General features: G+C 79.2%; 1 protein-coding gene across 1 annotated transcript in view; it reads left to right on the top strand.

Moving 5' to 3' along the window:
* The first annotated feature begins 679 nt into the window (after positions 1 to 679).
* The window catches only part of LOC125426444 (pre-mRNA-processing factor 39-like), a 29,593-nt gene continuing 2,345 nt past the window's right edge, over positions 680 to 27,927 (top strand). Inside the window, exons 1-2 of the mRNA XM_048484703.1 lie at positions 680 to 746; positions 27,093 to 27,148. Coding sequence (XP_048340660.1) covers positions 680 to 746; positions 27,093 to 27,148 — 123 coding nt within the window. The remainder of the gene's footprint in view (positions 747 to 27,092; positions 27,149 to 27,927) is intronic.

Below are 27,927 nucleotides of genomic sequence, written 5' to 3'. Positions count from 1 at the left end.
GCCTTCTGCCTCGGGCAGAGGGGGAATGGCAGCGGCGTTGGCCTGCTCGGGAAAGGGTCGGCATAAAAAAACCCCAAACAAATGCAGAGGCTGGAGTTCCCCTCTCTGAGAGGAAAAGCTAGAGCCCCCTTTTCCCTGAGAGGCTACCTCTCAGAGAGAGTGGCGCTCCAGACTCCTTTGATCCATCCATCCCACGCCCCCATCAAGCTTTCTCTGCCCATGTATCACAGGGTCCATGGGCAGTGACAGCTTTCCCATCCACCACCCTCAATCCCCATCAAGCTTTCATGGATCACAGGGTCCATGGCCTGCATCTGTGTATGGCATCTTCAGAGGTATATCACAGAGGGATGTCACAGAGTGTATCACAGTGTGTAACAGACTTCCCTCTGTGATACACTTCTGAAGGTGCCAGACACAGATGCAGGTGAAATGTTAGGAATAAGATCCACCAGACCACGGCCACACAGCCCGGAAAACCCACCAGAACCTGTAAAACCTCAGTATTCAGGTTAAATTGCCGTATTGGCACTTCACGATAAATAAGTGAGTTTTGAGTTGCAGTTTGGGCACGCGGTCTCGAAAAGGTTCGCCATCACTGTTCTAAAACTACCTGTTGCTCCAGAGGGAAGAGTTATACAGTGTTCCCCCGCCACCGGCTGCGCTTATAATGGGCAAAATGCAGGCAGAGGTGAAAGCAAAGTGGTGGTGGAGCCTCGTTGCTAGAGATGTGGATATATTCAGAAGTAAGTCCCACTGAGTTCCATAAGAATCTCTTTCATTGCCAAGTAATGATAGAGAGGCTTGCACGAGAGTCCTGCAAACTCTGTGTGACTTACTTCCGAGCAAGCATGCAAGTGACTAGCCTCTTTAATTATTTTCATAGCTCGCCTGCGAGTTCAGGCTTCTAATTTTTTTTTTTTTTTTACTGAGTTAAAAACGTGTTTTGACACCTGAAAAGAGTTTTTTTGCTGAGTGTTCAAGAGGAATGATCCAGAGCTGGAGCAAGGCTTGGGGAGGGGCGAGAGATCTTAATATAACATGAAGGACATTATGAAGGGGATAGATAATATTCACATAAGAGTTGCTGTTATATTTTTGTCTCTGTTTTTAATTTTTACTCGCATGTAATCACATTAATGTGGAAATATTATCATTGTTGTAGTTGGAAATACTTACATAAAAATATAAAAACATTACTTCAATCGTTTAGTTTCTAATTTAAAAAATATGACTTCATGTTTTATTCTGTGTTTTGTTTTCCTGGATGGGGGTTGAGGTTGGGGAACATTTTTGGTTCCCACCCTCCCCCCACCCCTAACCACCCCTTCCCATTTCTCCCACTCCTAACCATCCCTTGTCACCTTCTCCTATCCTTACCTACCCTCTCCCACCCTGAGCTATGATTTGATGGTGATTTTGGGGTGACAGTGCAAAAATTATGAGGATCCACAAGGATTCATGTTTTCCAAGCAGGTTTTTGCGCCATGGATCATGGGATGCATGGTTGTTGTGTTCAGACATGTGGCTAAGGGCTTGGGCTTTGATTTGATGGTGATTTTGGGGTTCCTTGGTGCAAAAATCTTGAGGATCCATGTTTTCCAAGCAGATTTTTGCACCACTGCAGCACCGCAGAGCATGGGATGTGTGGTTGTTGTGTCAAACATGCTGCCAGGGGCATGAGCTGTGATGTGCTGGTGATTTTGGGGTGACCAAGTATAAAAATCATGAGGATCTATGAGGATCTGTGTGTTTTAACCACACTTTCGTGCCATGGTGGTGCAATGGAGAATGGGATGCAGGATTATTGTGTTTAGACATCTGTCTAGATGTATGAGCTGTGATGTGCAGGTGATTTTGGGGTGACCAAGTGGAGAAATCACAAGGATCCATGTTTCCAAGCATGTTTTTGTGCCACTGCAGCACCACGAAATGTGGGATGAGTGATTGTTGTGTTCAGACCTGTGGCTAATGGCTGGAGTTTTGATGTGCTGGTGATTTTGGGATGACTTAGTACAAAAATCATGAGGATTTGTGTTTTTCATGCAGGTTTTTGTGCCACTGCCACAGAGCATGAGATGCGTGATTGTTTTGGTGTTGCCTGTAGACTAAGACATGTTCTATAGTTTCATGGTGGTTTCATTTCATTCCAATGCAAAAATTATATGAATTCATGAGGTTCCACTTAATTCGTCTGGATCTGGCTTTTACCCAGATTTGTGAATTGGGGCATGTTCTATAATGTGATGGTGACTTTGAAATAACCTTTGAGGTGCAAAAATCCCTTTTTTTGGTCATGGTGGGGGAGGGTGGCTGCGAATGGGGGGGGGGCGCAAAACTCAGATTTTGCCCCGGGCTCCATTTTCCCTAGCTATGCCCTGGTTGTGGCACGGGCAGTTGCAAGCTGTACGTTTTAGAAGGACCCGTCATCTTCCTGTTTCTATGATACTGAAGCGTGAAGCAGTATTCAGATTTTGATTTGTACACTTACAATTTACTAGTCATCAAATCCTATGAAAGTTTGTCATGATCTTTAAACAGACTTTTGTAGTAAGCAGCCTGTTGCAATAATTTTGACTGCTTTGCTTTTATATACCAGTCAGACCATTAAATTACCTAAATGCTTTAAAAAGTCCAAAGTAATCTATACATGTGCAAAGTTCCGGTAAAACATTTGCAAAGACAGTGAATGCAATGATTCTGTTTGTAGTAACTTTTAAATGGAGAATTTTTTATCAGTTATCTTCTTTCTTATAGAATGCTGATTAGAACTTAGTTGTGTCCTTTTGTAACCCAACCAAGAAAAGTCTCCTCTTTTTCAGAGAATGCTTAATAGCGGTTTGTTTATGAATCCTAAAAGTGTAGCAGTGCAGCAGAAACAAAGCGGAGAGTAGTGCCACTTTAAAGGCCAACAGATTTGTTGTGGCATCAGCTTTTGTGGATTACAGCCCATTTTTCAGATGTATGCAAACTCTTTCCTGCAATAAATCTTAAGATTAAATATGTTGACATTATGCAATACTATACATATATTTTTTGCATTTTAGAGTGTCTTCTGCTGTCCTTAGCATGATGTCTGCGGGTTCTGCAAAACTCCCCCAAAATTCCCACTTAATTTCTTATGATGAGTGGTGATCCATCAAAACCATGATGGGAAAAGATGTGATGTAGAAGGGATAACTATATTCAGATGTATGTTCTTCTGTGCTGTGTGCTTGCATACACTGGCTGTGTCTTGTTTTTGTGTGTAAGGGATGTAGGGAGAGATGTGATCTGTAGCACAAGGGCAGGACAATTGCCTCAGCATAATTGGTCCTAGTGTAACTTGATCGTACTTGAATCCCCCACCCAGTAGCATTATGAAAAACTAGGTTCTCTGCCCTCCACATGATATTGTATCATCCTTGCTGAACTGACAGTTTTAAAAATTCTTTTGGTTTTGAATTAATTGGTTTAGGTAGGTTCAGTGTTAAAGGCCTTTGCAAAATTGAAGGACAGTGTTTGGTCATGGAAGATAAATTCTACGATACTTTCAGTTCAGGAACCAAAGTGTTGCAACAAATCATAATATTTAATTGAATCCCACAAAAGATCTCTGTTTTACTTATTTATTTCAGCAAATAGCACGAATCTTCAGAGGATAGAAAGTTGGTCAGTTGACTTGTCAAAGCACTTTTTAAAGTCAAGAATGCCACTGTACACCTTTTTTGTTTATTGTAGGGGCATTTGTTTAAAAAAGCAAGAAATAAGGTCTGTATGGCTGATTATTCACTGGTGCTCTGCTCCACAGCAAGGATACATTTCTTTTGGGCCTCGCGCCCCCCCCCCCTCAGTGGTGTCCCTCTTTACCAATGTTAAAATCTGGTCACCTTAGTGCACAGGCTAATCTGAATTCCCCAGATAAGCCTCCACAGCTCAGCCGGCAGAGCGGGGAGTCAAACCCGGTACCTCCAGATCAGAGTGCATCTGCTCTTAGCCACTGCTCTTAGCCACTTGGGGGGGGGGTGGGGGGGGGGGGGGGTGGGGGGGGGGGGGGGTGGGGGGGGGGGGGGGTGGGGGGGGGGGGGGGTGGGGGGGGGGGGGGGTGGGGGGGGGGGGGGGTGGGGGGGGGGGGGGGTGGGGGGGGGGGGGGGTGGGGGGGGGGGGGGGTGGGGGGGGGGGGGGGTGGGGGGGGGGGGGGGTGGGGGGGGGGGGGGGTGGGGGGGGGGGGGGGTGGGGGGGGGGGGGGGTGGGGGGGGGGGGGGGTGGGGGGGGGGGGGGGTGGGGGGGGGGGGGGGTGGGGGGGGGGGGGGGTGGGGGGGGGGGGGGGTGGGGGGGGGGGGGGGTGGGGGGGGGGGGGGGTGGGGGGGGGGGGGGGTGGGGGGGGGGGGGGGTGGGGGGGGGGGGGGGTGGGGGGGGGGGGGGGTGGGGGGGGGGGGGGGTGGGGGGGGGGGGGGGTGGGGGGGGGGGGGGGTGGGGGGGGGGGGGGGTGGGGGGGGGGGGGGGTGGGGGGGGGGGGGGGTGGGGGGGGGGGGGGGTGGGGGGGGGGGGGGGTGGGGGGGGGGGGGGGTGGGGGGGGGGGGGGGTGGGGGGGGGGGGGGGTGGGGGGGGGGGGGGGTGGGGGGGGGGGGGGGTGGGGGGGGGGGGGGGTGGGGGGGGGGGGGGGTGGGGGGGGGGGGGGGTGGGGGGGGGGGGGGGTGGGGGGGGGGGGGGGTGGGGGGGGGGGGGGGTGGGGGGGGGGGGGGGTGGGGGGGGGGGGGGGTGGGGGGGGGGGGGGGTGGGGGGGGGGGGGGGTGGGGGGGGGGGGGGGTGGGGGGGGGGGGGGGTGGGGGGGGGGGGGGGTGGGGGGGGGGGGGGGTGGGGGGGGGGGGGGGTGGGGGGGGGGGGGGGTGGGGGGGGGGGGGGGTGGGGGGGGGGGGGGGTGGGGGGGGGGGGGGGTGGGGGGGGGGGGGGGTGGGGGGGGGGGGGGGTGGGGGGGGGGGGGGGTGGGGGGGGGGGGGGGTGGGGGGGGGGGGGGGTGGGGGGGGGGGGGGGTGGGGGGGGGGGGGGGTGGGGGGGGGGGGGGGTGGGGGGGGGGGGGGGTGGGGGGGGGGGGGGGTGGGGGGGGGGGGGGGTGGGGGGGGGGGGGGGTGGGGGGGGGGGGGGGTGGGGGGGGGGGGGGGTGGGGGGGGGGGGGGGTGGGGGGGGGGGGGGGTGGGGGGGGGGGGGGGTGGGGGGGGGGGGGGGTGGGGGGGGGGGGGGGTGGGGGGGGGGGGGGGTGGGGGGGGGGGGGGGTGGGGGGGGGGGGGGGTGGGGGGGGGGGGGGGTGGGGGGGGGGGGGGGTGGGGGGGGGGGGGGGTGGGGGGGGGGGGGGGTGGGGGGGGGGGGGGGTGGGGGGGGGGGGGGGTGGGGGGGGGGGGGGGTGGGGGGGGGGGGGGGTGGGGGGGGGGGGGGGTGGGGGGGGGGGGGGGTGGGGGGGGGGGGGGGTGGGGGGGGGGGGGGGTGGGGGGGGGGGGGGGTGGGGGGGGGGGGGGGTGGGGGGGGGGGGGGGTGGGGGGGGGGGGGGGTGGGGGGGGGGGGGGGTGGGGGGGGGGGGGGGTGGGGGGGGGGGGGGGTGGGGGGGGGGGGGGGTGGGGGGGGGGGGGGGTGGGGGGGGGGGGGGGTGGGGGGGGGGGGGGGTGGGGGGGGGGGGGGGTGGGGGGGGGGGGGGGTGGGGGGGGGGGGGGGTGGGGGGGGGGGGGGGTGGGGGGGGGGGGGGGTGGGGGGGGGGGGGGGTGGGGGGGGGGGGGGGTGGGGGGGGGGGGGGGTGGGGGGGGGGGGGGGTGGGGGGGGGGGGGGGTGGGGGGGGGGGGGGGTGGGGGGGGGGGGGGGTGGGGGGGGGGGGGGGTGGGGGGGGGGGGGGGTGGGGGGGGGGGGGGGTGGGGGGGGGGGGGGGTGGGGGGGGGGGGGGGTGGGGGGGGGGGGGGGTGGGGGGGGGGGGGGGTGGGGGGGGGGGGGGGTGGGGGGGGGGGGGGGTGGGGGGGGGGGGGGGTGGGGGGGGGGGGGGGTGGGGGGGGGGGGGGGTGGGGGGGGGGGGGGGTGGGGGGGGGGGGGGGTGGGGGGGGGGGGGGGTGGGGGGGGGGGGGGGTGGGGGGGGGGGGGGGTGGGGGGGGGGGGGGGTGGGGGGGGGGGGGGGTGGGGGGGGGGGGGGGTGGGGGGGGGGGGGGGTGGGGGGGGGGGGGGGTGGGGGGGGGGGGGGGTGGGGGGGGGGGGGGGTGGGGGGGGGGGGGGGTGGGGGGGGGGGGGGGTGGGGGGGGGGGGGGGTGGGGGGGGGGGGGGGTGGGGGGGGGGGGGGGTGGGGGGGGGGGGGGGTGGGGGGGGGGGGGGGTGGGGGGGGGGGGGGGTGGGGGGGGGGGGGGGTGGGGGGGGGGGGGGGTGGGGGGGGGGGGGGGTGGGGGGGGGGGGGGGTGGGGGGGGGGGGGGGTGGGGGGGGGGGGGGGTGGGGGGGGGGGGGGGTGGGGGGGGGGGGGGGTGGGGGGGGGGGGGGGTGGGGGGGGGGGGGGGTGGGGGGGGGGGGGGGTGGGGGGGGGGGGGGGTGGGGGGGGGGGGGGGTGGGGGGGGGGGGGGGTGGGGGGGGGGGGGGGTGGGGGGGGGGGGGGGTGGGGGGGGGGGGGGGTGGGGGGGGGGGGGGGTGGGGGGGGGGGGGGGTGGGGGGGGGGGGGGGTGGGGGGGGGGGGGGGTGGGGGGGGGGGGGGGTGGGGGGGGGGGGGGGTGGGGGGGGGGGGGGGTGGGGGGGGGGGGGGGTGGGGGGGGGGGGGGGTGGGGGGGGGGGGGGGTGGGGGGGGGGGGGGGTGGGGGGGGGGGGGGGTGGGGGGGGGGGGGGGTGGGGGGGGGGGGGGGTGGGGGGGGGGGGGGGTGGGGGGGGGGGGGGGTGGGGGGGGGGGGGGGTGGGGGGGGGGGGGGGTGGGGGGGGGGGGGGGTGGGGGGGGGGGGGGGTGGGGGGGGGGGGGGGTGGGGGGGGGGGGGGGTGGGGGGGGGGGGGGGTGGGGGGGGGGGGGGGTGGGGGGGGGGGGGGGTGGGGGGGGGGGGGGGTGGGGGGGGGGGGGGGTGGGGGGGGGGGGGGGTGGGGGGGGGGGGGGGTGGGGGGGGGGGGGGGTGGGGGGGGGGGGGGGTGGGGGGGGGGGGGGGTGGGGGGGGGGGGGGGTGGGGGGGGGGGGGGGTGGGGGGGGGGGGGGGTGGGGGGGGGGGGGGGTGGGGGGGGGGGGGGGTGGGGGGGGGGGGGGGTGGGGGGGGGGGGGGGTGGGGGGGGGGGGGGGTGGGGGGGGGGGGGGGTGGGGGGGGGGGGGGGTGGGGGGGGGGGGGGGTGGGGGGGGGGGGGGGTGGGGGGGGGGGGGGGTGGGGGGGGGGGGGGGTGGGGGGGGGGGGGGGTGGGGGGGGGGGGGGGTGGGGGGGGGGGGGGGTGGGGGGGGGGGGGGGTGGGGGGGGGGGGGGGTGGGGGGGGGGGGGGGTGGGGGGGGGGGGGGGTGGGGGGGGGGGGGGGTGGGGGGGGGGGGGGGTGGGGGGGGGGGGGGGTGGGGGGGGGGGGGGGTGGGGGGGGGGGGGGGTGGGGGGGGGGGGGGGTGGGGGGGGGGGGGGGTGGGGGGGGGGGGGGGTGGGGGGGGGGGGGGGTGGGGGGGGGGGGGGGTGGGGGGGGGGGGGGGTGGGGGGGGGGGGGGGTGGGGGGGGGGGGGGGTGGGGGGGGGGGGGGGTGGGGGGGGGGGGGGGTGGGGGGGGGGGGGGGTGGGGGGGGGGGGGGGTGGGGGGGGGGGGGGGTGGGGGGGGGGGGGGGTGGGGGGGGGGGGGGGTGGGGGGGGGGGGGGGTGGGGGGGGGGGGGGGTGGGGGGGGGGGGGGGTGGGGGGGGGGGGGGGTGGGGGGGGGGGGGGGTGGGGGGGGGGGGGGGTGGGGGGGGGGGGGGGTGGGGGGGGGGGGGGGTGGGGGGGGGGGGGGGTGGGGGGGGGGGGGGGTGGGGGGGGGGGGGGGTGGGGGGGGGGGGGGGTGGGGGGGGGGGGGGGTGGGGGGGGGGGGGGGTGGGGGGGGGGGGGGGTGGGGGGGGGGGGGGGTGGGGGGGGGGGGGGGTGGGGGGGGGGGGGGGTGGGGGGGGGGGGGGGTGGGGGGGGGGGGGGGTGGGGGGGGGGGGGGGTGGGGGGGGGGGGGGGTGGGGGGGGGGGGGGGTGGGGGGGGGGGGGGGTGGGGGGGGGGGGGGGTGGGGGGGGGGGGGGGTGGGGGGGGGGGGGGGTGGGGGGGGGGGGGGGTGGGGGGGGGGGGGGGTGGGGGGGGGGGGGGGTGGGGGGGGGGGGGGGTGGGGGGGGGGGGGGGTGGGGGGGGGGGGGGGTGGGGGGGGGGGGGGGTGGGGGGGGGGGGGGGTGGGGGGGGGGGGGGGTGGGGGGGGGGGGGGGTGGGGGGGGGGGGGGGTGGGGGGGGGGGGGGGTGGGGGGGGGGGGGGGTGGGGGGGGGGGGGGGTGGGGGGGGGGGGGGGTGGGGGGGGGGGGGGGTGGGGGGGGGGGGGGGTGGGGGGGGGGGGGGGTGGGGGGGGGGGGGGGTGGGGGGGGGGGGGGGTGGGGGGGGGGGGGGGTGGGGGGGGGGGGGGGTGGGGGGGGGGGGGGGTGGGGGGGGGGGGGGGTGGGGGGGGGGGGGGGTGGGGGGGGGGGGGGGTGGGGGGGGGGGGGGGTGGGGGGGGGGGGGGGTGGGGGGGGGGGGGGGTGGGGGGGGGGGGGGGTGGGGGGGGGGGGGGGTGGGGGGGGGGGGGGGTGGGGGGGGGGGGGGGTGGGGGGGGGGGGGGGTGGGGGGGGGGGGGGGTGGGGGGGGGGGGGGGTGGGGGGGGGGGGGGGTGGGGGGGGGGGGGGGTGGGGGGGGGGGGGGGTGGGGGGGGGGGGGGGTGGGGGGGGGGGGGGGTGGGGGGGGGGGGGGGTGGGGGGGGGGGGGGGTGGGGGGGGGGGGGGGTGGGGGGGGGGGGGGGTGGGGGGGGGGGGGGGTGGGGGGGGGGGGGGGTGGGGGGGGGGGGGGGTGGGGGGGGGGGGGGGTGGGGGGGGGGGGGGGTGGGGGGGGGGGGGGGTGGGGGGGGGGGGGGGTGGGGGGGGGGGGGGGTGGGGGGGGGGGGGGGTGGGGGGGGGGGGGGGTGGGGGGGGGGGGGGGTGGGGGGGGGGGGGGGTGGGGGGGGGGGGGGGTGGGGGGGGGGGGGGGTGGGGGGGGGGGGGGGTGGGGGGGGGGGGGGGTGGGGGGGGGGGGGGGTGGGGGGGGGGGGGGGTGGGGGGGGGGGGGGGTGGGGGGGGGGGGGGGTGGGGGGGGGGGGGGGTGGGGGGGGGGGGGGGTGGGGGGGGGGGGGGGTGGGGGGGGGGGGGGGTGGGGGGGGGGGGGGGTGGGGGGGGGGGGGGGTGGGGGGGGGGGGGGGTGGGGGGGGGGGGGGGTGGGGGGGGGGGGGGGTGGGGGGGGGGGGGGGTGGGGGGGGGGGGGGGTGGGGGGGGGGGGGGGTGGGGGGGGGGGGGGGTGGGGGGGGGGGGGGGTGGGGGGGGGGGGGGGTGGGGGGGGGGGGGGGTGGGGGGGGGGGGGGGTGGGGGGGGGGGGGGGTGGGGGGGGGGGGGGGTGGGGGGGGGGGGGGGTGGGGGGGGGGGGGGGTGGGGGGGGGGGGGGGTGGGGGGGGGGGGGGGTGGGGGGGGGGGGGGGTGGGGGGGGGGGGGGGTGGGGGGGGGGGGGGGTGGGGGGGGGGGGGGGTGGGGGGGGGGGGGGGTGGGGGGGGGGGGGGGTGGGGGGGGGGGGGGGTGGGGGGGGGGGGGGGTGGGGGGGGGGGGGGGTGGGGGGGGGGGGGGGTGGGGGGGGGGGGGGGTGGGGGGGGGGGGGGGTGGGGGGGGGGGGGGGTGGGGGGGGGGGGGGGTGGGGGGGGGGGGGGGTGGGGGGGGGGGGGGGTGGGGGGGGGGGGGGGTGGGGGGGGGGGGGGGTGGGGGGGGGGGGGGGTGGGGGGGGGGGGGGGTGGGGGGGGGGGGGGGTGGGGGGGGGGGGGGGTGGGGGGGGGGGGGGGTGGGGGGGGGGGGGGGTGGGGGGGGGGGGGGGTGGGGGGGGGGGGGGGTGGGGGGGGGGGGGGGTGGGGGGGGGGGGGGGTGGGGGGGGGGGGGGGTGGGGGGGGGGGGGGGTGGGGGGGGGGGGGGGTGGGGGGGGGGGGGGGTGGGGGGGGGGGGGGGTGGGGGGGGGGGGGGGTGGGGGGGGGGGGGGGTGGGGGGGGGGGGGGGTGGGGGGGGGGGGGGGTGGGGGGGGGGGGGGGTGGGGGGGGGGGGGGGTGGGGGGGGGGGGGGGTGGGGGGGGGGGGGGGTGGGGGGGGGGGGGGGTGGGGGGGGGGGGGGGTGGGGGGGGGGGGGGGTGGGGGGGGGGGGGGGTGGGGGGGGGGGGGGGTGGGGGGGGGGGGGGGTGGGGGGGGGGGGGGGTGGGGGGGGGGGGGGGTGGGGGGGGGGGGGGGTGGGGGGGGGGGGGGGTGGGGGGGGGGGGGGGTGGGGGGGGGGGGGGGTGGGGGGGGGGGGGGGTGGGGGGGGGGGGGGGTGGGGGGGGGGGGGGGTGGGGGGGGGGGGGGGTGGGGGGGGGGGGGGGTGGGGGGGGGGGGGGGTGGGGGGGGGGGGGGGTGGGGGGGGGGGGGGGTGGGGGGGGGGGGGGGTGGGGGGGGGGGGGGGTGGGGGGGGGGGGGGGTGGGGGGGGGGGGGGGTGGGGGGGGGGGGGGGTGGGGGGGGGGGGGGGTGGGGGGGGGGGGGGGTGGGGGGGGGGGGGGGTGGGGGGGGGGGGGGGTGGGGGGGGGGGGGGGTGGGGGGGGGGGGGGGTGGGGGGGGGGGGGGGTGGGGGGGGGGGGGGGTGGGGGGGGGGGGGGGTGGGGGGGGGGGGGGGTGGGGGGGGGGGGGGGTGGGGGGGGGGGGGGGTGGGGGGGGGGGGGGGTGGGGGGGGGGGGGGGTGGGGGGGGGGGGGGGTGGGGGGGGGGGGGGGTGGGGGGGGGGGGGGGTGGGGGGGGGGGGGGGTGGGGGGGGGGGGGGGTGGGGGGGGGGGGGGGTGGGGGGGGGGGGGGGTGGGGGGGGGGGGGGGTGGGGGGGGGGGGGGGTGGGGGGGGGGGGGGGTGGGGGGGGGGGGGGGTGGGGGGGGGGGGGGGTGGGGGGGGGGGGGGGTGGGGGGGGGGGGGGGTGGGGGGGGGGGGGGGTGGGGGGGGGGGGGGGTGGGGGGGGGGGGGGGTGGGGGGGGGGGGGGGTGGGGGGGGGGGGGGGTGGGGGGGGGGGGGGGTGGGGGGGGGGGGGGGTGGGGGGGGGGGGGGGTGGGGGGGGGGGGGGGTGGGGGGGGGGGGGGGTGGGGGGGGGGGGGGGTGGGGGGGGGGGGGGGTGGGGGGGGGGGGGGGTGGGGGGGGGGGGGGGTGGGGGGGGGGGGGGGTGGGGGGGGGGGGGGGTGGGGGGGGGGGGGGGTGGGGGGGGGGGGGGGTGGGGGGGGGGGGGGGTGGGGGGGGGGGGGGGTGGGGGGGGGGGGGGGTGGGGGGGGGGGGGGGTGGGGGGGGGGGGGGGTGGGGGGGGGGGGGGGTGGGGGGGGGGGGGGGTGGGGGGGGGGGGGGGTGGGGGGGGGGGGGGGTGGGGGGGGGGGGGGGTGGGGGGGGGGGGGGGTGGGGGGGGGGGGGGGTGGGGGGGGGGGGGGGTGGGGGGGGGGGGGGGTGGGGGGGGGGGGGGGTGGGGGGGGGGGGGGGTGGGGGGGGGGGGGGGTGGGGGGGGGGGGGGGTGGGGGGGGGGGGGGGTGGGGGGGGGGGGGGGTGGGGGGGGGGGGGGGTGGGGGGGGGGGGGGGTGGGGGGGGGGGGGGGTGGGGGGGGGGGGGGGTGGGGGGGGGGGGGGGTGGGGGGGGGGGGGGGTGGGGGGGGGGGGGGGTGGGGGGGGGGGGGGGTGGGGGGGGGGGGGGGTGGGGGGGGGGGGGGGTGGGGGGGGGGGGGGGTGGGGGGGGGGGGGGGTGGGGGGGGGGGGGGGTGGGGGGGGGGGGGGGTGGGGGGGGGGGGGGGTGGGGGGGGGGGGGGGTGGGGGGGGGGGGGGGTGGGGGGGGGGGGGGGTGGGGGGGGGGGGGGGTGGGGGGGGGGGGGGGTGGGGGGGGGGGGGGGTGGGGGGGGGGGGGGGTGGGGGGGGGGGGGGGTGGGGGGGGGGGGGGGTGGGGGGGGGGGGGGGTGGGGGGGGGGGGGGGTGGGGGGGGGGGGGGGTGGGGGGGGGGGGGGGTGGGGGGGGGGGGGGGTGGGGGGGGGGGGGGGTGGGGGGGGGGGGGGGTGGGGGGGGGGGGGGGTGGGGGGGGGGGGGGGTGGGGGGGGGGGGGGGTGGGGGGGGGGGGGGGTGGGGGGGGGGGGGGGTGGGGGGGGGGGGGGGTGGGGGGGGGGGGGGGTGGGGGGGGGGGGGGGTGGGGGGGGGGGGGGGTGGGGGGGGGGGGGGGTGGGGGGGGGGGGGGGTGGGGGGGGGGGGGGGTGGGGGGGGGGGGGGGTGGGGGGGGGGGGGGGTGGGGGGGGGGGGGGGTGGGGGGGGGGGGGGGTGGGGGGGGGGGGGGGTGGGGGGGGGGGGGGGTGGGGGGGGGGGGGGGTGGGGGGGGGGGGGGGTGGGGGGGGGGGGGGGTGGGGGGGGGGGGGGGTGGGGGGGGGGGGGGGTGGGGGGGGGGGGGGGTGGGGGGGGGGGGGGGTGGGGGGGGGGGGGGGTGGGGGGGGGGGGGGGTGGGGGGGGGGGGGGGTGGGGGGGGGGGGGGGTGGGGGGGGGGGGGGGTGGGGGGGGGGGGGGGTGGGGGGGGGGGGGGGTGGGGGGGGGGGGGGGTGGGGGGGGGGGGGGGTGGGGGGGGGGGGGGGTGGGGGGGGGGGGGGGTGGGGGGGGGGGGGGGTGGGGGGGGGGGGGGGTGGGGGGGGGGGGGGGTGGGGGGGGGGGGGGGTGGGGGGGGGGGGGGGTGGGGGGGGGGGGGGGTGGGGGGGGGGGGGGGTGGGGGGGGGGGGGGGTGGGGGGGGGGGGGGGTGGGGGGGGGGGGGGGTGGGGGGGGGGGGGGGTGGGGGGGGGGGGGGGTGGGGGGGGGGGGGGGTGGGGGGGGGGGGGGGTGGGGGGGGGGGGGGGTGGGGGGGGGGGGGGGTGGGGGGGGGGGGGGGTGGGGGGGGGGGGGGGTGGGGGGGGGGGGGGGTGGGGGGGGGGGGGGGTGGGGGGGGGGGGGGGTGGGGGGGGGGGGGGGTGGGGGGGGGGGGGGGTGGGGGGGGGGGGGGGTGGGGGGGGGGGGGGGTGGGGGGGGGGGGGGGTGGGGGGGGGGGGGGGTGGGGGGGGGGGGGGGTGGGGGGGGGGGGGGGTGGGGGGGGGGGGGGGTGGGGGGGGGGGGGGGTGGGGGGGGGGGGGGGTGGGGGGGGGGGGGGGTGGGGGGGGGGGGGGGTGGGGGGGGGGGGGGGTGGGGGGGGGGGGGGGTGGGGGGGGGGGGGGGTGGGGGGGGGGGGGGGTGGGGGGGGGGGGGGGTGGGGGGGGGGGGGGGTGGGGGGGGGGGGGGGTGGGGGGGGGGGGGGGTGGGGGGGGGGGGGGGTGGGGGGGGGGGGGGGTGGGGGGGGGGGGGGGTGGGGGGGGGGGGGGGTGGGGGGGGGGGGGGGTGGGGGGGGGGGGGGGTGGGGGGGGGGGGGGGTGGGGGGGGGGGGGGGTGGGGGGGGGGGGGGGTGGGGGGGGGGGGGGGTGGGGGGGGGGGGGGGTGGGGGGGGGGGGGGGTGGGGGGGGGGGGGGGTGGGGGGGGGGGGGGGTGGGGGGGGGGGGGGGTGGGGGGGGGGGGGGGTGGGGGGGGGGGGGGGTGGGGGGGGGGGGGGGTGGGGGGGGGGGGGGGTGGGGGGGGGGGGGGGTGGGGGGGGGGGGGGGTGGGGGGGGGGGGGGGTGGGGGGGGGGGGGGGTGGGGGGGGGGGGGGGTGGGGGGGGGGGGGGGTGGGGGGGGGGGGGGGTGGGGGGGGGGGGGGGTGGGGGGGGGGGGGGGTGGGGGGGGGGGGGGGTGGGGGGGGGGGGGGGTGGGGGGGGGGGGGGGTGGGGGGGGGGGGGGGTGGGGGGGGGGGGGGGTGGGGGGGGGGGGGGGTGGGGGGGGGGGGGGGTGGGGGGGGGGGGGGGTGGGGGGGGGGGGGGGTGGGGGGGGGGGGGGGTGGGGGGGGGGGGGGGTGGGGGGGGGGGGGGGTGGGGGGGGGGGGGGGTGGGGGGGGGGGGGGGTGGGGGGGGGGGGGGGTGGGGGGGGGGGGGGGTGGGGGGGGGGGGGGGTGGGGGGGGGGGGGGGTGGGGGGGGGGGGGGGTGGGGGGGGGGGGGGGTGGGGGGGGGGGGGGGTGGGGGGGGGGGGGGGTGGGGGGGGGGGGGGGTGGGGGGGGGGGGGGGTGGGGGGGGGGGGGGGTGGGGGGGGGGGGGGGTGGGGGGGGGGGGGGGTGGGGGGGGGGGGGGGTGGGGGGGGGGGGGGGTGGGGGGGGGGGGGGGTGGGGGGGGGGGGGGGTGGGGGGGGGGGGGGGTGGGGGGGGGGGGGGGTGGGGGGGGGGGGGGGTGGGGGGGGGGGGGGGTGGGGGGGGGGGGGGGTGGGGGGGGGGGGGGGTGGGGGGGGGGGGGGGTGGGGGGGGGGGGGGGTGGGGGGGGGGGGGGGTGGGGGGGGGGGGGGGTGGGGGGGGGGGGGGGTGGGGGGGGGGGGGGGTGGGGGGGGGGGGGGGTGGGGGGGGGGGGGGGTGGGGGGGGGGGGGGGTGGGGGGGGGGGGGGGTGGGGGGGGGGGGGGGTGGGGGGGGGGGGGGGTGGGGGGGGGGGGGGGTGGGGGGGGGGGGGGGTGGGGGGGGGGGGGGGTGGGGGGGGGGGGGGGTGGGGGGGGGGGGGGGTGGGGGGGGGGGGGGGTGGGGGGGGGGGGGGGTGGGGGGGGGGGGGGGTGGGGGGGGGGGGGGGTGGGGGGGGGGGGGGGTGGGGGGGGGGGGGGGTGGGGGGGGGGGGGGGTGGGGGGGGGGGGGGGTGGGGGGGGGGGGGGGTGGGGGGGGGGGGGGGTGGGGGGGGGGGGGGGTGGGGGGGGGGGGGGGTGGGGGGGGGGGGGGGTGGGGGGGGGGGGGGGTGGGGGGGGGGGGGGGTGGGGGGGGGGGGGGGTGGGGGGGGGGGGGGGTGGGGGGGGGGGGGGGTGGGGGGGGGGGGGGGTGGGGGGGGGGGGGGGTGGGGGGGGGGGGGGGTGGGGGGGGGGGGGGGTGGGGGGGGGGGGGGGTGGGGGGGGGGGGGGGTGGGGGGGGGGGGGGGTGGGGGGGGGGGGGGGTGGGGGGGGGGGGGGGTGGGGGGGGGGGGGGGTGGGGGGGGGGGGGGGTGGGGGGGGGGGGGGGTGGGGGGGGGGGGGGGTGGGGGGGGGGGGGGGTGGGGGGGGGGGGGGGTGGGGGGGGGGGGGGGTGGGGGGGGGGGGGGGTGGGGGGGGGGGGGGGTGGGGGGGGGGGGGGGTGGGGGGGGGGGGGGGTGGGGGGGGGGGGGGGTGGGGGGGGGGGGGGGTGGGGGGGGGGGGGGGTGGGGGGGGGGGGGGGTGGGGGGGGGGGGGGGTGGGGGGGGGGGGGGGTGGGGGGGGGGGGGGGTGGGGGGGGGGGGGGGTGGGGGGGGGGGGGGGTGGGGGGGGGGGGGGGTGGGGGGGGGGGGGGGTGGGGGGGGGGGGGGGTGGGGGGGGGGGGGGGTGGGGGGGGGGGGGGGTGGGGGGGGGGGGGGGTGGGGGGGGGGGGGGGTGGGGGGGGGGGGGGGTGGGGGGGGGGGGGGGTGGGGGGGGGGGGGGGTGGGGGGGGGGGGGGGTGGGGGGGGGGGGGGGTGGGGGGGGGGGGGGGTGGGGGGGGGGGGGGGTGGGGGGGGGGGGGGGTGGGGGGGGGGGGGGGTGGGGGGGGGGGGGGGTGGGGGGGGGGGGGGGTGGGGGGGGGGGGGGGTGGGGGGGGGGGGGGGTGGGGGGGGGGGGGGGTGGGGGGGGGGGGGGGTGGGGGGGGGGGGGGGTGGGGGGGGGGGGGGGTGGGGGGGGGGGGGGGTGGGGGGGGGGGGGGGTGGGGGGGGGGGGGGGTGGGGGGGGGGGGGGGTGGGGGGGGGGGGGGGTGGGGGGGGGGGGGGGTGGGGGGGGGGGGGGGTGGGGGGGGGGGGGGGTGGGGGGGGGGGGGGGTGGGGGGGGGGGGGGGTGGGGGGGGGGGGGGGTGGGGGGGGGGGGGGGTGGGGGGGGGGGGGGGTGGGGGGGGGGGGGGGTGGGGGGGGGGGGGGGTGGGGGGGGGGGGGGGTGGGGGGGGGGGGGGGTGGGGGGGGGGGGGGGTGGGGGGGGGGGGGGGTGGGGGGGGGGGGGGGTGGGGGGGGGGGGGGGTGGGGGGGGGGGGGGGTGGGGGGGGGGGGGGGTGGGGGGGGGGGGGGGTGGGGGGGGGGGGGGGTGGGGGGGGGGGGGGGTGGGGGGGGGGGGGGGTGGGGGGGGGGGGGGGTGGGGGGGGGGGGGGGTGGGGGGGGGGGGGGGTGGGGGGGGGGGGGGGTGGGGGGGGGGGGGGGTGGGGGGGGGGGGGGGTGGGGGGGGGGGGGGGTGGGGGGGGGGGGGGGTGGGGGGGGGGGGGGGTGGGGGGGGGGGGGGGTGGGGGGGGGGGGGGGTGGGGGGGGGGGGGGGTGGGGGGGGGGGGGGGTGGGGGGGGGGGGGGGTGGGGGGGGGGGGGGGTGGGGGGGGGGGGGGGTGGGGGGGGGGGGGGGTGGGGGGGGGGGGGGGTGGGGGGGGGGGGGGGTGGGGGGGGGGGGGGGTGGGGGGGGGGGGGGGTGGGGGGGGGGGGGGGTGGGGGGGGGGGGGGGTGGGGGGGGGGGGGGGTGGGGGGGGGGGGGGGTGGGGGGGGGGGGGGGTGGGGGGGGGGGGGGGTGGGGGGGGGGGGGGGTGGGGGGGGGGGGGGGTGGGGGGGGGGGGGGGTGGGGGGGGGGGGGGGTGGGGGGGGGGGGGGGTGGGGGGGGGGGGGGGTGGGGGGGGGGGGGGGTGGGGGGGGGGGGGGGTGGGGGGGGGGGGGGGTGGGGGGGGGGGGGGGTGGGGGGGGGGGGGGGTGGGGGGGGGGGGGGGTGGGGGGGGGGGGGGGTGGGGGGGGGGGGGGGTGGGGGGGGGGGGGGGTGGGGGGGGGGGGGGGTGGGGGGGGGGGGGGGTGGGGGGGGGGGGGGGTGGGGGGGGGGGGGGGTGGGGGGGGGGGGGGGTGGGGGGGGGGGGGGGTGGGGGGGGGGGGGGGTGGGGGGGGGGGGGGGTGGGGGGGGGGGGGGGTGGGGGGGGGGGGGGGTGGGGGGGGGGGGGGGTGGGGGGGGGGGGGGGTGGGGGGGGGGGGGGGTGGGGGGGGGGGGGGGTGGGGGGGGGGGGGGGTGGGGGGGGGGGGGGGTGGGGGGGGGGGGGGGTGGGGGGGGGGGGGGGTGGGGGGGGGGGGGGGTGGGGGGGGGGGGGGGTGGGGGGGGGGGGGGGTGGGGGGGGGGGGGGGTGGGGGGGGGGGGGGGTGGGGGGGGGGGGGGGTGGGGGGGGGGGGGGGTGGGGGGGGGGGGGGGTGGGGGGGGGGGGGGGTGGGGGGGGGGGGGGGTGGGGGGGGGGGGGGGTGGGGGGGGGGGGGGGTGGGGGGGGGGGGGGGTGGGGGGGGGGGGGGGTGGGGGGGGGGGGGGGTGGGGGGGGGGGGGGGTGGGGGGGGGGGGGGGTGGGGGGGGGGGGGGGTGGGGGGGGGGGGGGGTGGGGGGGGGGGGGGGTGGGGGGGGGGGGGGGTGGGGGGGGGGGGGGGTGGGGGGGGGGGGGGGTGGGGGGGGGGGGGGGTGGGGGGGGGGGGGGGTGGGGGGGGGGGGGGGTGGGGGGGGGGGGGGGTGGGGGGGGGGGGGGGTGGGGGGGGGGGGGGGTGGGGGGGGGGGGGGGTGGGGGGGGGGGGGGGTGGGGGGGGGGGGGGGTGGGGGGGGGGGGGGGTGGGGGGGGGGGGGGGTGGGGGGGGGGGGGGGTGGGGGGGGGGGGGGGTGGGGGGGGGGGGGGGTGGGGGGGGGGGGGGGTGGGGGGGGGGGGGGGTGGGGGGGGGGGGGGGTGGGGGGGGGGGGGGGTGGGGGGGGGGGGGGGTGGGGGGGGGGGGGGGTGGGGGGGGGGGGGGGTGGGGGGGGGGGGGGGTGGGGGGGGGGGGGGGTGGGGGGGGGGGGGGGTGGGGGGGGGGGGGGGTGGGGGGGGGGGGGGGTGGGGGGGGGGGGGGGTGGGGGGGGGGGGGGGTGGGGGGGGGGGGGGGTGGGGGGGGGGGGGGGTGGGGGGGGGGGGGGGTGGGGGGGGGGGGGGGTGGGGGGGGGGGGGGGTGGGGGGGGGGGGGGGTGGGGGGGGGGGGGGGTGGGGGGGGGGGGGGGTGGGGGGGGGGGGGGGTGGGGGGGGGGGGGGGTGGGGGGGGGGGGGGGTGGGGGGGGGGGGGGGTGGGGGGGGGGGGGGGTGGGGGGGGGGGGGGGTGGGGGGGGGGGGGGGTGGGGGGGGGGGGGGGTGGGGGGGGGGGGGGGTGGGGGGGGGGGGGGGTGGGGGGGGGGGGGGGTGGGGGGGGGGGGGGGTGGGGGGGGGGGGGGGTGGGGGGGGGGGGGGGTGGGGGGGGGGGGGGGTGGGGGGGGGGGGGGGTGGGGGGGGGGGGGGGTGGGGGGGGGGGGGGGTGGGGGGGGGGGGGGGTGGGGGGGGGGGGGGGTGGGGGGGGGGGGGGGTGGGGGGGGGGGGGGGTGGGGGGGGGGGGGGGTGGGGGGGGGGGGGGGTGGGGGGGGGGGGGGGTGGGGGGGGGGGGGGGTGGGGGGGGGGGGGGGTGGGGGGGGGGGGGGGTGGGGGGGGGGGGGGGTGGGGGGGGGGGGGGGTGGGGGGGGGGGGGGGTGGGGGGGGGGGGGGGTGGGGGGGGGGGGGGGTGGGGGGGGGGGGGGGTGGGGGGGGGGGGGGGTGGGGGGGGGGGGGGGTGGGGGGGGGGGGGGGTGGGGGGGGGGGGGGGTGGGGGGGGGGGGGGGTGGGGGGGGGGGGGGGTGGGGGGGGGGGGGGGTGGGGGGGGGGGGGGGTGGGGGGGGGGGGGGGTGGGGGGGGGGGGGGGTGGGGGGGGGGGGGGGTGGGGGGGGGGGGGGGTGGGGGGGGGGGGGGGTGGGGGGGGGGGGGGGTGGGGGGGGGGGGGGGTGGGGGGGGGGGGGGGTGGGGGGGGGGGGGGGTGGGGGGGGGGGGGGGTGGGGGGGGGGGGGGGTGGGGGGGGGGGGGGGTGGGGGGGGGGGGGGGTGGGGGGGGGGGGGGGTGGGGGGGGGGGGGGGTGGGGGGGGGGGGGGGTGGGGGGGGGGGGGGGTGGGGGGGGGGGGGGGTGGGGGGGGGGGGGGGTGGGGGGGGGGGGGGGTGGGGGGGGGGGGGGGTGGGGGGGGGGGGGGGTGGGGGGGGGGGGGGGTGGGGGGGGGGGGGGGTGGGGGGGGGGGGGGGTGGGGGGGGGGGGGGGTGGGGGGGGGGGGGGGTGGGGGGGGGGGGGGGTGGGGGGGGGGGGGGGTGGGGGGGGGGGGGGGTGGGGGGGGGGGGGGGTGGGGGGGGGGGGGGGTGGGGGGGGGGGGGGGTGGGGGGGGGGGGGGGTGGGGGGGGGGGGGGGTGGGGGGGGGGGGGGGTGGGGGGGGGGGGGGGTGGGGGGGGGGGGGGGTGGGGGGGGGGGGGGGTGGGGGGGGGGGGGGGTGGGGGGGGGGGGGGGTGGGGGGGGGGGGGGGTGGGGGGGGGGGGGGGTGGGGGGGGGGGGGGGTGGGGGGGGGGGGGGGTGGGGGGGGGGGGGGGTGGGGGGGGGGGGGGGTGGGGGGGGGGGGGGGTGGGGGGGGGGGGGGGTGGGGGGGGGGGGGGGTGGGGGGGGGGGGGGGTGGGGGGGGGGGGGGGTGGGGGGGGGGGGGGGTGGGGGGGGGGGGGGGTGGGGGGGGGGGGGGGTGGGGGGGGGGGGGGGTGGGGGGGGGGGGGGGTGGGGGGGGGGGGGGGTGGGGGGGGGGGGGGGTGGGGGGGGGGGGGGGTGGGGGGGGGGGGGGGTGGGGGGGGGGGGGGGTGGGGGGGGGGGGGGGTGGGGGGGGGGGGGGGTGGGGGGGGGGGGGGGTGGGGGGGGGGGGGGGTGGGGGGGGGGGGGGGTGGGGGGGGGGGGGGGTGGGGGGGGGGGGGGGTGGGGGGGGGGGGGGGTGGGGGGGGGGGGGGGTGGGGGGGGGGGGGGGTGGGGGGGGGGGGGGGTGGGGGGGGGGGGGGGTGGGGGGGGGGGGGGGTGGGGGGGGGGGGGGGTGGGGGGGGGGGGGGGTGGGGGGGGGGGGGGGTGGGGGGGGGGGGGGGTGGGGGGGGGGGGGGGTGGGGGGGGGGGGGGGTGGGGGGGGGGGGGGGTGGGGGGGGGGGGGGGTGGGGGGGGGGGGGGGTGGGGGGGGGGGGGGGTGGGGGGGGGGGGGGGTGGGGGGGGGGGGGGGTGGGGGGGGGGGGGGGTGGGGGGGGGGGGGGGTGGGGGGGGGGGGGGGTGGGGGGGGGGGGGGGTGGGGGGGGGGGGGGGTGGGGGGGGGGGGGGGTGGGGGGGGGGGGGGGTGGGGGGGGGGGGGGGTGGGGGGGGGGGGGGGTGGGGGGGGGGGGGGGTGGGGGGGGGGGGGGGTGGGGGGGGGGGGGGGTGGGGGGGGGGGGGGGTGGGGGGGGGGGGGGGTGGGGGGGGGGGGGGGTGGGGGGGGGGGGGGGTGGGGGGGGGGGGGGGTGGGGGGGGGGGGGGGTGGGGGGGGGGGGGGGTGGGGGGGGGGGGGGGTGGGGGGGGGGGGGGGTGGGGGGGGGGGGGGGTGGGGGGGGGGGGGGGTGGGGGGGGGGGGGGGTGGGGGGGGGGGGGGGTGGGGGGGGGGGGGGGTGGGGGGGGGGGGGGGTGGGGGGGGGGGGGGGTGGGGGGGGGGGGGGGTGGGGGGGGGGGGGGGTGGGGGGGGGGGGGGGTGGGGGGGGGGGGGGGTGGGGGGGGGGGGGGGTGGGGGGGGGGGGGGGTGGGGGGGGGGGGGGGTGGGGGGGGGGGGGGGTGGGGGGGGGGGGGGGTGGGGGGGGGGGGGGGTGGGGGGGGGGGGGGGTGGGGGGGGGGGGGGGTGGGGGGGGGGGGGGGTGGGGGGGGGGGGGGGTGGGGGGGGGGGGGGGTGGGGGGGGGGGGGGGTGGGGGGGGGGGGGGGTGGGGGGGGGGGGGGGTGGGGGGGGGGGGGGGTGGGGGGGGGGGGGGGTGGGGGGGGGGGGGGGTGGGGGGGGGGGGGGGTGGGGGGGGGGGGGGGTGGGGGGGGGGGGGGGTGGGGGGGGGGGGGGGTGGGGGGGGGGGGGGGTGGGGGGGGGGGGGGGTGGGGGGGGGGGGGGGTGGGGGGGGGGGGGGGTGGGGGGGGGGGGGGGTGGGGGGGGGGGGGGGTGGGGGGGGGGGGGGGTGGGGGGGGGGGGGGGTGGGGGGGGGGGGGGGTGGGGGGGGGGGGGGGTGGGGGGGGGGGGGGGTGGGGGGGGGGGGGGGTGGGGGGGGGGGGGGGTGGGGGGGGGGGGGGGTGGGGGGGGGGGGGGGTGGGGGGGGGGGGGGGTGGGGGGGGGGGGGGGTGGGGGGGGGGGGGGGTGGGGGGGGGGGGGGGTGGGGGGGGGGGGGGGTGGGGGGGGGGGGGGGTGGGGGGGGGGGGGGGTGGGGGGGGGGGGGGGTGGGGGGGGGGGGGGGTGGGGGGGGGGGGGGGTGGGGGGGGGGGGGGGTGGGGGGGGGGGGGGGTGGGGGGGGGGGGGGGTGGGGGGGGGGGGGGGTGGGGGGGGGGGGGGGTGGGGGGGGGGGGGGGTGGGGGGGGGGGGGGGTGGGGGGGGGGGGGGGTGGGGGGGGGGGGGGGTGGGGGGGGGGGGGGGTGGGGGGGGGGGGGGGTGGGGGGGGGGGGGGGTGGGGGGGGGGGGGGGTGGGGGGGGGGGGGGGTGGGGGGGGGGGGGGGTGGGGGGGGGGGGGGGTGGGGGGGGGGGGGGGTGGGGGGGGGGGGGGGTGGGGGGGGGGGGGGGTGGGGGGGGGGGGGGGTGGGGGGGGGGGGGGGTGGGGGGGGGGGGGGGTGGGGGGGGGGGGGGGTGGGGGGGGGGGGGGGTGGGGGGGGGGGGGGGTGGGGGGGGGGGGGGGTGGGGGGGGGGGGGGGTGGGGGGGGGGGGGGGTGGGGGGGGGGGGGGGTGGGGGGGGGGGGGGGTGGGGGGGGGGGGGGGTGGGGGGGGGGGGGGGTGGGGGGGGGGGGGGGTGGGGGGGGGGGGGGGTGGGGGGGGGGGGGGGTGGGGGGGGGGGGGGGTGGGGGGGGGGGGGGGTGGGGGGGGGGGGGGGTGGGGGGGGGGGGGGGTGGGGGGGGGGGGGGGTGGGGGGGGGGGGGGGTGGGGGGGGGGGGGGGTGGGGGGGGGGGGGGGTGGGGGGGGGGGGGGGTGGGGGGGGGGGGGGGTGGGGGGGGGGGGGGGTGGGGGGGGGGGGGGGTGGGGGGGGGGGGGGGTGGGGGGGGGGGGGGGTGGGGGGGGGGGGGGGTGGGGGGGGGGGGGGGTGGGGGGGGGGGGGGGTGGGGGGGGGGGGGGGTGGGGGGGGGGGGGGGTGGGGGGGGGGGGGGGTGGGGGGGGGGGGGGGTGGGGGGGGGGGGGGGTGGGGGGGGGGGGGGGTGGGGGGGGGGGGGGGTGGGGGGGGGGGGGGGTGGGGGGGGGGGGGGGTGGGGGGGGGGGGGGGTGGGGGGGGGGGGGGGTGGGGGGGGGGGGGGGTGGGGGGGGGGGGGGGTGGGGGGGGGGGGGGGTGGGGGGGGGGGGGGGTGGGGGGGGGGGGGGGTGGGGGGGGGGGGGGGTGGGGGGGGGGGGGGGTGGGGGGGGGGGGGGGTGGGGGGGGGGGGGGGTGGGGGGGGGGGGGGGTGGGGGGGGGGGGGGGTGGGGGGGGGGGGGGGTGGGGGGGGGGGGGGGTGGGGGGGGGGGGGGGTGGGGGGGGGGGGGGGTGGGGGGGGGGGGGGGTGGGGGGGGGGGGGGGTGGGGGGGGGGGGGGGTGGGGGGGGGGGGGGGTGGGGGGGGGGGGGGGTGGGGGGGGGGGGGGGTGGGGGGGGGGGGGGGTGGGGGGGGGGGGGGGTGGGGGGGGGGGGGGGTGGGGGGGGGGGGGGGTGGGGGGGGGGGGGGGTGGGGGGGGGGGGGGGTGGGGGGGGGGGGGGGTGGGGGGGGGGGGGGGTGGGGGGGGGGGGGGGTGGGGGGGGGGGGGGGTGGGGGGGGGGGGGGGTGGGGGGGGGGGGGGGTGGGGGGGGGGGGGGGTGGGGGGGGGGGGGGGTGGGGGGGGGGGGGGGTGGGGGGGGGGGGGGGTGGGGGGGGGGGGGGGTGGGGGGGGGGGGGGGTGGGGGGGGGGGGGGGTGGGGGGGGGGGGGGGTGGGGGGGGGGGGGGGTGGGGGGGGGGGGGGGTGGGGGGGGGGGGGGGTGGGGGGGGGGGGGGGTGGGGGGGGGGGGGGGTGGGGGGGGGGGGGGGTGGGGGGGGGGGGGGGTGGGGGGGGGGGGGGGTGGGGGGGGGGGGGGGTGGGGGGGGGGGGGGGTGGGGGGGGGGGGGGGTGGGGGGGGGGGGGGGTGGGGGGGGGGGGGGGTGGGGGGGGGGGGGGGTGGGGGGGGGGGGGGGTGGGGGGGGGGGGGGGTGGGGGGGGGGGGGGGTGGGGGGGGGGGGGGGTGGGGGGGGGGGGGGGTGGGGGGGGGGGGGGGTGGGGGGGGGGGGGGGTGGGGGGGGGGGGGGGTGGGGGGGGGGGGGGGTGGGGGGGGGGGGGGGTGGGGGGGGGGGGGGGTGGGGGGGGGGGGGGGTGGGGGGGGGGGGGGGTGGGGGGGGGGGGGGGTGGGGGGGGGGGGGGGTGGGGGGGGGGGGGGGTGGGGGGGGGGGGGGGTGGGGGGGGGGGGGGGTGGGGGGGGGGGGGGGTGGGGGGGGGGGGGGGTGGGGGGGGGGGGGGGTGGGGGGGGGGGGGGGTGGGGGGGGGGGGGGGTGGGGGGGGGGGGGGGTGGGGGGGGGGGGGGGTGGGGGGGGGGGGGGGTGGGGGGGGGGGGGGGTGGGGGGGGGGGGGGGTGGGGGGGGGGGGGGGTGGGGGGGGGGGGGGGTGGGGGGGGGGGGGGGTGGGGGGGGGGGGGGGTGGGGGGGGGGGGGGGTGGGGGGATACTGATCTTCTGGGCATTTGAAACAGTCGTCCATATCTGAAAGAGGGAACATATGACTTTTAAAGATGTCAAACATGCAGTTTCTTTTCATGCTCCCAGATACCCAAATGAAGCACGACTGCAGTTTATTTCTTTATGTTGTTTACACCCCTCCTTTCTGATCAATGGTGACCATCCCCTCCATTATACCCTCACAAAAACTATATGAAGTAGGTTCAGATATGTGTTTGTGACTGCCACAGTGAGCTGCCATGGCAGAGTGGTGATTCAAACCGGCATTTACCTGATTGCAGACCTGCATTCATATCACTGCACAAAACTGGTTGATGCTTTCATTAAAAATGGCTAGGAGGCTTTTAATTTTGATCAGACAACGCCACTCAAATCCTAATGGCCAGATGAAATGCTATTGTGAATGTTTGACCAAAGCTACACACTAGCACCGTGGTGGCGAACCTTTGGCACTCCAGATGTTATGGACTACAATTCCCATCAGCCCCTGCCAGCATGGTCAATTGGCCGTGCTGGCAGGGGCTGATGGGAATTGTAGTCCATAACATCTGGAGTGCCAAAGGTTCACCATCACTGCCCTAGCATAAGGGAGTAAAGCCGGGCTCCGTCTTGCCTCCTACCCTGTTCAATATCTTTGAGAATGACTTAATTCCGTACCTTTCCAAAATTAACAGTCATGCTCCTAAACTTGGCCCCTCCCATTTTTCAGTCTTGCATATATGCTGATTACACACTCCTTTTGTCTAACACTAGGATTGGAAATATATAGTAACCATATGCAACGGAACAATGGCAACTAAGATAAATCATCTTGATTTTCATTATTTGACTCTTGCAGCCAAAACATCCTGCTCCCCGACTACATTATGAATCCCATGCGAGCATGGAATAGTGGCAACATATCTTCATCTGTTGATTAATCCCACCCAGAGGAGAGACTTGGCTACCGCAAGATGTAATGTGTTGCCATCAGCTCTTCTGGAGGGAAGACTTAAGAATATGGAATGTTCTAAAAGGGTTTGTTCTTGTGATCTGATTACGATTGAAACACTTGACCACTTTCTGCTTGTATGCCCTAAACACGATAAGATATGCATGAAATACATGAATTCCATTTTCTTGCAATGTTCTCAGTGGCAAGAGTGTTACAAGATACCCAACCTCCTGAACAGCTCTGGTGTGCTCTTTTGCGAGACTGTTGCAAATTTTATACTGGAAATTAGTAATTCTAACTGTGTTTTTTCATTTTGTTTTTCTTTGAAATGTTGTCCTGTTTTGTATGCCAATAAAGGCTTGTAAATAAATGAAATATAAATGTTAAATGGAATATAAAAAGATGTTGCATATCAATGCTGCATAAGCATCATTTTTATATATTTAGCATCTTAAATAATAACTTAAACCAACATTGTAAACAAAAAATTGTGGATAGGAATCAAAAGGGGGCCAAAGTTATGGACCCTCAAAAGGGAAGCTCCATCTCCTGTTAGCTCCCTTTGGAAACAATGGGGGCACCTTCTTTGGGGGTCAATAAGTCCCCCCTCCGAAACAAACTTCACCAAACTTGAGTGGTGTCATTAGGACCATCTCGGGGCGATACTCTGAAATGCCACTAGCTTTAAAGCCACTAGCTTTAAAAATGCGCCCCCTGCATGCCAAAACGTGAAAGATCACCCCAAAAATACAAAAAAAAAATCAAACGGACCCAAATGTTTCGGGTTTATCTGAATTTATTATTTGTCTTATTTAGGCATACAGATAATTTTATGCCCAAATAAATCTGAATTTTACCAATTTTTAGGGTATTTACCAAGCCGATTACCAAATATATCATGAGAGAAGGCTTGATGTCACCTACCCTTCTGGTCAGAAATCTTCCCTTCCGGACATGGAACACAATTGTAGCAACAGAACTGCTCGCCCTCCTTCTTCTCTTTGTAGTAGCCTGGATGGCAGTTGTCATTACACACAGCCAGGGGCACCACCTAGTCATAAAATTAGGAGAAAATGCACAACAAGTTAATTAACTTTATCCACCGCAGACTTCAATGGGGCTTGCTGTTCTGTCCAGCTGGCTCTGTGCTGGAGATTTGGGAGGGGCTCTGGGGGGGGTTGCTCTGGGTAGGGGCATCTAATTTCCTGTAGGGCTGCTGGTGTGAGTCTCCTGAAAGGAACCAGCCAACTTTGTTAAAGTTTGCTTGTGAAAGGCAAATACTGTGGACACCCAGTTGAAGGTGAACCTGATGCCCACAGAACGAGTGCCCTGCCATCCAAACTTTACCAAAGTTAGCTGGTTCCTTTCAGGAGCCCCCCAAACCAAACTTCACCAAACTTTGGAAACATCATCAGCACAGTCTCCGGATGAGACACTGACATTTTGGTGCCACTAGCTTTAAAGATGTGCCCTCTGCAGTCCAAATTGTGAAAAAACACCAAAAATACCAAAAAAAAAAATCTGACGCACCCGAATATGTTATTTGTCTTATTCAAGCATAAAGATCATTTCATGCCCGAATAAATCCGAATCTGAATTTTACCAAATTCCTCGGGTATTGACCAAGTCTATCATGGCAGACATTTGTGACAGGAGAACAAGTGTTAGGCATCAGCTCCAGTTTGGACAGCACAAGCTTCCCTGACCTCATCAGATATTGGAAGCACAAATTTCAGAATCTAAGAAGGAGAAATGAATGAAGATGAGGGTTGCTTTTCAGAGGCAAGCAATGGCAAGTCACCTCTGCCCACCTCTTGCATTAAAAATCTTACAGGGTCAGTATAATGGGGCTGTGACTCGATGACACATTGCAAGCACAAGGCATAAGTTTGTTTCGCTGCCCACACCGTTGCCTAATGAGACATCTTCCACTGGCTTCTGCAGAAATGAATTCCCCTCCCACCCACATTCCAGTTACCTGGACTCCAAGAGATTTAGGTTTTGCTTCTTCCTTTTTGCTTCTTCCTTTTTAAGCACTTCTTGATTTTTGTGATTTTTGTGATATTGGGGATACTTGATGTCTGCCTTCTGTTCCTATGCATTATACAGCAGTGTTTCCATTCTATTCTCCCTTCGCTTTTTGTACAGCTCTGACTACTACACACACTAAAGAGCCTGGTAATGATGGTTTGCATTTCTACTTGGTAAGTTCTATCTCAGTCCCACCTGATTAAATGTGTTGGGCCAAGTGATGGCCTCCACTTTAACACTCAGCTTGTGGCCCGGTGAAGCCTGTGGATCCAGAGTTCCTACTTTGACTCTTGAGAAGGACTGATTGGGGAAAGTCACCCAGTTTACAATATCCAACCCAGCTGCTAGTTCACCATTTTCATTAAAATACACCAGATCCCCAGCACTGTTGTTAAATGAGATGCTTCTCAGGAAGGGGTGCATCTAAAGAGAAGGAGGAAGATGTTGATTTCACTAAACAATAAAATATAAGATTATTTTCATTCTTCCTTCTAAAACAGGGGTGTCAGACTCTGGCCCTCCAGATATTCATGGGGTCCTTCCGCACCTGCGGAATAATGCCCTTTCAAACTGCTTTCAATGCTCTTGGAAGCTGGGCAGAATAGCAAAATCCACTTGCAAACAGTTGTGAAAAGTGGTTTGAAAACGCATTATTCTGTGTGTGCGGAAGGAACCATGGACTATGGAGGATTCCAAATAGCACAAATATAATGCCTTCAGGACATTATAAAAAGATCCATTTTGACAGCTGATGTTCCCACAGCGTGGGAGAACACAAGTGTTGCCAGCCAAAGCAGATCTTTTATTTGCCTGCCTGCTGCATGGTGCTCTTTTCAGTTTCACTGTGGCACCTAAAATTTTGCGTGCTGCTGCAGATTCTCTGTGGAGATTCCCCACAGTGGTTTCCTCTGCTTTAGCTCAGCTGCACGTGGTTTCACTGAAAAGAGTAGAT

This window comes from Sphaerodactylus townsendi, linkage group LG02 (genome assembly GCF_021028975.2).
Source record: "Sphaerodactylus townsendi isolate TG3544 linkage group LG02, MPM_Stown_v2.3, whole genome shotgun sequence".
NCBI lineage: Eukaryota > Metazoa > Chordata > Lepidosauria > Squamata > Sphaerodactylidae > Sphaerodactylus > Sphaerodactylus townsendi.
The sequence above is the reverse complement of the archived record's forward strand: the minus strand, read 5'-3'. Positions and strand labels throughout refer to the sequence as shown.